Raw genomic sequence first — 8,945 nt, forward strand, 5'->3', positions numbered from 1 at the left:
CCAGGTAGCCGTTCCAGTGGCCACAATCATACATTAAGAGAGTTGTATGAACAGGTGCTCATTGGGGCACTGAACTCTCTGCTTCCCAAATTAGTTCACCAAGCTCAAATTTTCCAGAAGGATTCAGAAAAAGGGAAGTGGATCAAGAATTCCCCCCCGCTATCCCAATGAGTTGTAATTTGCATTTATACACTATTACACCTCCTATCAAATAAGGTAGAAGTAATATGTTTGGTCATTGTTAAAACATTTAATGAGTGAAAACCGAATTTGCAAAGATGAATCAACAGGCAGTCCCATTTATTTCAGAATGGCACAAAAATTTTTTACACCCTTTAGACGGTTGAAAAGTAAACAACATTGTATGAGCAAGTATTACAATTTTGGCATAATAAAGCCAAACAAACTTTTTAAGATCACTTGTTTAGAGTAAGATCTGTTAATATTTTCACATTAATTCATAACTTTTTGCTAGCCACATAATAGGCTCCTGTAGAATGTCTTAAGTTTAGCAACACATGATTTTTAGTCTCTGCAGAACTTTAAAAAGGTTATTGACCTTGTTACATTTTACAAATACATTCTTGAATATGAAACGTTAACCTGAATTACTGTATACTTAATGTACACAAATATCTAACACTAGAATTGTATGCTACAACTATGTTCCAAGAGGTAATGTTTAGCAATATAAACTTTAATTTTAATATGGAATGTCAGCACACTTCCTTCTAATTATCCTAAGAAAGCACCAAGTGACTGGATTACTGACTAGAAGGTATGAGCTACAAATTAAAATCCTTTTTTGGGGGGGGTGGGCAGGAGGGCTGCACCAAATGGATGAACTCCCATCAAGTTGTTTGGCAACATGGTATGAAAACAAGTTCCATATCGACAGGCTAAATGAATCACTGAAATGAAATGCAAAGACAGCATAAAAAAGTCTGTAAAAAATAATGGCGTCAAAAAATACTCAATAATACAGGCAATGGAAAAAAATATGAAAACCTGGAATATAGCAGTCTGCCTGTGAGCCAGTTCATGTACCATTTCCGTATATTCTGTAAATACATAATGTCATTAATATTTGTTGAAAATTAATCTACTGTTTTTTCACATGCAGTTTAATAGGAGCAACTTTTCTGTAATATCCTATATGACTAAGGAATGTATATAAGTGATGTGCCTACATGTATAGGGCAGATCATGTGAGATTTTCTACATTCTCTCTAAGTGGGAAACTAATGGAATAAAATTGATGAGATTTGCCCCATGCACATGGTTGCATCATTGGCACATAGTCCTCAGATACAGCAGATTGCATTATAATGCACAACTCCCATGCTGTTATCACTGGAACATTTGATGACTGTATTCTCACTACCTCTACCGAGAAAATAGGCCTTTGTCTTCCAGTCAGTCAACAATGGCCAATTCTGTAATGGGGAAACATAACTGCATTTACCAGCTTTGCTGAAAGTTATAACTAGATGTGATAGCAGGTGATCCAGTGAACAGACTTCCTGCTGTGATTCTAGACAGTGCCATGGAGGTGAGGTAATGCTTTAACCCTTTTCCTGCACCCTTCCCACAGATACACAGCAGACCCTGGAGAAAGGAGAGTGAAATTATGAAAATGGTGCTGGGAGAAAGGGTTCTGATCAGAACCAGGGTGGAATTTGCAGTTTAAACAGTGGGGAATTAATTCACAGATCTCTCACTGTCACTCCCAACCTGATTTGAGTTAGATCAAAGCATACCCAACAGTAGATGCAACTGCAGCAAGTGTTGTTCCCTTTGTGGATGCATTAAAATGATGGGATGATTCCTGTAGAATATTTACAAGTTTGGGTTTTTAAAAATACTGCCCTTCATAAATAAAATAGCTGTTTTATCTGACAGCCATCAAGCAACTTTTATTTATTAATTTTACACTCAACTGCTAAATTCCAGATTAACATAAAGGCATTTAAGAGATTTAACCATCAGTCTTAGGTCTGAACATCTTGTGAGCATTCCTGGCGATACCGTGTTGTCCAAAAATAAATAAAAATCCAGACAGCAAAAAAGAAATAGTTTCCCAAGTGTTCTGTTGATATCTCAGATTCAGATTTGTACTTTGGATGGCACATGCAAAATATGCTTACTAAAAATGGAAGAAACAAGAAGTCAGACTCTTTAATGGCAACCCATTTTGCTTTGCTCAACATCTGAAGGCAAGAGCCACATAACTCCAAAAATTATGCTACGAGACAATTATGTAACAAGTGCTTAGATTTTATTTTAATTTGTTAATTTCTCTTGTAGCTAATTTTATTCCTTCCTGCATAATACTAAGAACAGTGGGATGCTGCACATTAACACAGTTCTCTATGTCGGTCCAATTGCTATGTTAACAATAACTCTTATTTTAAATAAAATAAAAAGTTTGACAATATTGCAGAATTGCTCAGCAACAGAAAATGTAGGAATGCAACGTATTTCCCACCTGCAACTGAAATACCTGGGCTTCATTGGCTGTAGGAAAAAGCAGAAATGAGGTTGTATCTCCAATAAAAAGTGATGAACCTAACTTTTTAGTTCCTCTATGGATGATATCTGTATTAGGCATCTTCAACACTTGTGCTTCATAGCAAGCTGGGGAAAAATACAGTGATATGTCAAGACACTTACAATTACATCTTTGATAAAATTCAAGCAGTAGAAATGCATGTTTATTAGGATGAAATCTGAACACACCTGCTGCTGATCAAGCCTACACCACTCACTGCATTAAGAGACTGATCCATCAGCATCAAATGAAGGGGTCAACTTGCTTGCATACTGTATGAATGAAGGACAGTTCAAATGTACACTAGAATAAACTTTGTTAGTCTGTAAGATATCACTGGACTCCTGATTTATTCTGTTGCTACAGACAAACATGGCTATTCATCTGGAATTAGTACTAAAGCTCAACCAAAATCAATACAGTTTCAAAGCATAGCCATGTTTGTCTTCAGTAGAACAGGTAGAATTCCTTTATCAATTCTGCTAGATTCAGGTCCAGTAGCACCTTAGAGACCAATAAGATTTTTAGCGTATGAGCTTTCAAAAGTCAAAGCTTCCACCCTGAAAAGCTTGCCGGTTTCTAAGGTGCTACTAAACTCAAATCTAGCAGAATTGATTAAAAAATTATTTAAAATGTACTATACTCAACAGTGTCACATTATGAAAACTATGAAATTTGAAAACAATGGATGGGATCCAAAAGTGCCCTCCTGTCATGGAAGGGCATGTGTGATGGACTGCAAAGGAAAGCAGGCTTTTTAAAATGCTGCTTGTATCAGAGAGCCAGGGAGTTCATGAGTTAACCTTCCCTGGAGAGAAGAGCTTATGTGGTTGGCTGTTCTACTTGCTCTCTGATTGGCCAGCATCAGCTGAGAGAGAAAATAAAACAGCTGATCTGGAGGGAAAATACTTCTTTTACCTTTTGGTCTTTTGCCATTTGGTCTTTTGCCTTTTGATTGTCTGAAAACTAACATCTGGATCAGTAGGCAGGGGTTTTGGTTTCTGAGGGAAGAGACATTTGGGAGTCAGTGTTTTCTGACAGGCAATAGTCAAAATAGTTCTTCTATAGGGAGAAGAAGAGAAACCCCATTGTATTAGATATATTAAAATTGCTCTGAGGGAGAATTTTAGATTCTCAGGAAAGCTACAGAAAAGCCTTACATACACAAAGGATACTGGAGAAGGATTTGGCAGAAGGTCTGGGTAGTTAGAGTGAACTCCCATTCAAGCCAAATCGTAAAAGGAGTTATTGCTTCTTAGGGACAAGGAGAAAAACTTCCTGCCAGTGAAAGGGGCTGGGAAGAGAAACCTGGTCTGTGATAAAGGGGAGAAACTAAGACACCTCAGGAATTAATGAAAAGCTGTAATATCTAAAGAAAAACTTAGAACTCTGAAGGAAGAAATCTAGAAACATCAATGAGAACTGTGTTAGTGCTGAAATATACTAAACAAAGTACCTGTCAAAGAAAGAATTAGAACACCCTGAAACAAAACTACAAATATGCTCTTGAATGTTCTAAGAATTCAACTCTGTATATATTAGAAAGTTTTTTTTCCCAACAGCAATCTCAAAACCTTGACTATTACATTTATACATATATCGCCTGCCTGTTTAATAAAATCTTTATTCTGTTTTTGAAAAATAATTTGCCTCAAGTGCCATTTCTCAAGGGTTTAAATGGACAGCTCCTGTATTTTCAGTAGAGTTTCTGAGCTGAGAAAAAGCCTAAATTCAATATCTAAACATAGAGTGGGATATTCAGATTTTTTAATGACAAAGAATATATACATGGTACTGTAGGACAACTCAGTCACTGAAGGGAACTGAAGATTTGGTGGGGAAAAATCTGCCAGACAGTTGGGAAGATACAGGGGTTTGTCATAGCATGTTTGGATTTAATCAAATAATAGTTCTAATTTCTGAAGCACTGACAAATTATACAGATGAAATTTAGCTGCTATGCATCTGGATACATGGCCAGCCAATCTTGATGGTGGAGCCCAAAGAATATTTTGGGCTTATTTTCACAAAATGAAATTTGTACAGATCACATACGAATCATGAGGAAAAATGGATGTGACAGCTTTAAAAATTAGTCATTTGGTGAATGCACCCTGTGATTATATGCACCCTGTGATTATCCTATATATAAACTGATTAGATTAATATTTTAAATAAGAGACATAAGAGACAGGTTGCAGACTTCCAGGGGCATGGGGGAAAGTAGTAAGCACTGGTGGTTGGTTTGGTTGATAAAAAATTTTCTTGATTCAGTTTTGATGTATGCTCAATTTTTTGAGACAGTGAGCATGTCTGAAGCATATTTGGACCATATGCCACCGCTTACAGCTACAGAACCTGCAGTGCTGGTGTGTTAAAGAGGTATCTGACTATGCCTATGGAGACTGGGGATCAAATCATGAAGCTCACTAGTGATATTAGACCATGCATTATCTCTCAGACTAAACTAACTCACAAGATTATTATGAGGATAGAACAGAAGAGATCCATCTACACTGTCCTCAGTTCCAAGGAGGTAAGACAGGATAAAAATGTGATTGATAGCTAGCCAGCTAGCAACAACCCCTCCACATATTCTCCTCCTGTTCTGTCCTGTTTTTTTGAGCATGGGGGAAGACAGCAAGCAAACATCTGCATCTTCCAAATTCTGCTCTCATTTACATTGGCAAGTTATCATCATCTGGCTATTTTGGGACACAAGGCAAAGCTTATTTTTGAGAGGTGGCAGCAAGTGTCTCTCACCATGTCTCCTCAACTTTAATACATAAATTAACTTGACATTTAGCTACTCACTGGCATCTGGTCACAACACTTTAGCTGGAATATCAGACTAAATTTTATAGCATTTGAACCATTTTCTTTGAAGAGACACTTCTGACTGGACTATGAAAGTCACCTTAAATAAAAAGGCTAAAGTACAAACATTTATTTGATTTTTTTTAAGTTAGTGGACAGCATCACTCGAATTTATTTTACAGTTCAGGCTTTTCACAGATTAATATTTTATTTAGAGCATATAAAGTGGCAACATGTAAAAATAATTGACTTCTGCAATGCTGACAGTTCTCTGTGAAGTAACTTCAAAATGTTCAAAACGTGAACACAAGCATAATTACTCTGCTCTGTCACTGAAAAAGAAAGAGCATCATGGTCCAGTTCTTATAGAAAAACACAAATGCAAAATATATAAATTGAGTTTAAAGAGAGAAACTAGCTGTAGGATTTTTGCCTGTCAATGATAAAAAAAAGTCTGTGATATTCTTTTGTTAAGAGCTTGGGAGTCTTGCTGGATCCTGGTCACCTATTAGAGAAACAGGTGTCCATGACAGAGAAAAAATGCATTTACCTCCAGCTACATCTAGTTAGGAAGCAGATACCTCATCAGTGACCAGACATACTTCAGCAACCTGTAACATGCTATATGTAGGCTGCTCTTGAAGACTATCTTGAAATTGCAGATAGTACAAAAGACAGCATCCTGTTTGTTAACTGGGACTAGATGGTGGGACCATGTCACTCCTATTTTGAGGCCCCTTCACTGGCTGCTAATTAAGTTTCCAGGTCCAAGTCAAGGTATTGGTGCTCACTTTTAAAGTCCTCCGTGGCCTGGCACTGATATACTTGGAGGACCACCCCTGCATGCATGTTTCCATGTTTTTATATTGTTGCTTGGGTCATAAGATGCTTAGGAGAAAGGCAGGCACATCAATATTTTAAAATAATAAATAAAAATAAGAGAGAGGCATTCTGTCTTGAATCTCTCATCCCTTATAAATTCTACATCAAAGTTATGAAATAAAAACTAGACAGTTCCATACTACACAGTACTGAAAAACTATAGAACTGCCTCAATTTCACACTGCAAGACCCCCACATTAGCCCCTCCCCCACCATGCACATGTTTACCAAATTATCTTAACTACATATAGCCAGAAATATTGCTCATCGATCCATATGGGATTTACTTCCAAGCAAAAACACTTTGGGAATCCTAAACACAGTGAAAATTAATCAAGCTACACCAACACTATTTGAAAAGAGAATAGCACCAACCAACTGGACCATCTCCCCAGTCCTTTCTCTGCCCGAAAGAGCAGAGAGAGACTGAATTCCAGATCTGCCTAATCAAGAAGATCAACAGGAAGCGTGCGAGAGGACTGGCTTGGTGAAGAAAACCATGGAGGAAAAGATGAGGGTGTAAAGAAAATAGCTGTCAGTCCAGCTTAGAGACAAGGTAAATGGATCAGGCTCAGTGTCAAGGCTTGAAGACAAACTGTGGCAGAGCCAGGGTTGGTCTACCTTACCCTTGAGGGTGATCTAGCCGCACAGAACGGTGACATTTATTTTGAGATTTACATCCCACCACCCTCTCCCGCAATGTGGAGCTCAGGGTGGCTTCACAACATTTCTAAAAATGCAACAAAAACATAAGCTTCATCATTGAAACAGTTAATATATTCTGCATAAGGTGGTTTTGTATTTTCAGATTTAAAGCAGGATATGTGAGGATACTGAAGAGGATGCAAAAATATCCATTATTTGTTTATTTATTTCTTTATTGGACTTTTATCCGGACCATCTCCCCAGTCCTTTCTCTGCCCCAAAGAGCAGAGAGAGAGACTGAATTCCAGATCTGTCTAATCAAGGAGATCAACAGGAAGCGTGGGAGAGGCCTGGCTTGGTGAAGAAAACCATAGAGGAAAAGATGAGGGTGTAAAGAAAATAGCTGTCAGTCCAGCTTAGAGACAAGGTAAATGGATCAGGCTCAGTGTCAAGGCTTGAAGACAAACTGTGGCAGAGCCAGGGTTGGTCTACCTTACCCTTGAGGGTGATCTAGCCGCACAGAACGGTGACATTTATTTTGAGATTTACATCCCACCACCCTCTCCCGCAATGTGGAGCTCAGGGTGGCTTCACAACATTTCTAAAAATGCAACAAAAACATAAGCTTCATCATTGAAACAGTTAATATATTCTGCATAAGGTGGTTTTGTATTTTCAGATTTAAAGCAGGATATGTGAGGATACTGAAGAGGATGCAAAAATATCCATTATTTGTTTATTTATTTCTTTATTGGACTTTTATCCCACCCTCCCCTGTGTTGCAGAGCTCAGGGCGGGTTACAACAAAGAATCAAACAATCAATTAAATCATCATTCAGTACTAAAACTATAGCAACAATTACAGTACATCAGGTGGCAATCTGGCACAGTTTGGGAATGCTCCCAAACGTTTCTGCAAGTAGATGTGCCCACAATGGACCAATTTCTAAGTAGTGGGCAAAGATTTTCAGTACATCAAGTGGAACAGTGTGGACAATGCAACAGGATAGAGCAGGGAAGGGCAGGGGAGGCCTATGTAATTTAGACACTCACTGCCGCAAACAAAGGCCTGGTGGAACATCTCCACTTTACAGGCCCTATGGAACTGAAGCAAATCTCATAGGGCCCTGATCTCATATGGTAGAGTGTTCTACCAGGCTCTGGTCAAGGCTAGATGGATGTCTTTTGGGCTGGGAATCACCAGCAGCTGTTGGTCTGCTGAGTGTAAAGCTCTTTGAATGCAATTTTAATTTATGTCTGATGGTGGCGGCAAGTGCCATCGATTCACATCTGACTTATGGCGACCCTGTAGGGTTTTCAAGGCAAAAGATATTCAAAGACGGTTTGCCGTTGCTTGCCTCTGTGTCATGACCCTGATATTCCTTGGAGGTCTCCCATCCAAATAGTAGCCAGGGCCAACACTGCTTAGCTTCCGAGATCTGAGGAGATCAAGCTAGCCTGGGCTAGTCTATATGTACTACCTAGGATATTTTGGATGCTTCAGAAATATTAAATGATAATTACTATCCTTTTAAACACTACTTTAAATATTAATGCTTATTTAAAAAGAAGTATATAGTTAGGACTAGGGACACTCAAGTTCAAATCTTTATTCAGCCATGAAGCTTGCTGCATGATCTTGGGCCACTACCTCTCAGCCTAACCCACTTCACAGAATTGTTGCCAAGGATACAATGGAGAGAGGGCCATGCACTATTGTCCAGTCTCCCTTATAAAAGTTACTTCCACAATTTGTATTCTATTAAGCTTTTATTGCCTTTACTACTATCATCTTCCAGCTACCCTCACACATATTTCTTAGCTTTCTCACAGACAACAGGGGTTGATATGGTAGTGAATTATACCATTCGTGCGAAAACTTTTGGGGAATACATGTGGCCACGTATGTTAGAGGAAGAATAACAAGATCAAAATATGTAAATGGAGGCATGAAGTAACAAAATCAAAAAGCAGGTTGCTTACCAGTAACTGGTGATCTTCGAGTGGTCATCTGTGCATTCACACCCATGGGATTCAGTGCGCACACGCT

At 38.4% G+C, this 8,945-nt stretch overlaps 1 protein-coding gene across 2 annotated transcripts in view; it reads right to left on the minus strand.

The window, feature by feature from the left end:
• Positions 1-787: 787 nt before the first annotated feature.
• The window catches only part of STXBP6 (syntaxin binding protein 6), a 175,907-nt gene continuing 167,749 nt past the window's right edge, over positions 788-8,945 (minus strand). For both annotated transcript variants that reach the window (XM_015424536.1, XM_015424538.1), the window contains exon 6: positions 788-2,637. In XM_015424536.1, the coding sequence (XP_015280022.1) occupies positions 2,614-2,637 (24 nt within the window). In that variant the 3' untranslated portion in view covers positions 788-2,613. The remainder of the gene's footprint in view (positions 2,638-8,945) is intronic.

This window comes from Gekko japonicus, unplaced genomic scaffold, assembly GCF_001447785.1.
Source record: "Gekko japonicus isolate JY-2015 unplaced genomic scaffold, Gekko_japonicus_V1.1 scaffold310, whole genome shotgun sequence".
Classification (NCBI taxonomy): Eukaryota; Metazoa; Chordata; class Lepidosauria; order Squamata; family Gekkonidae; genus Gekko; species Gekko japonicus.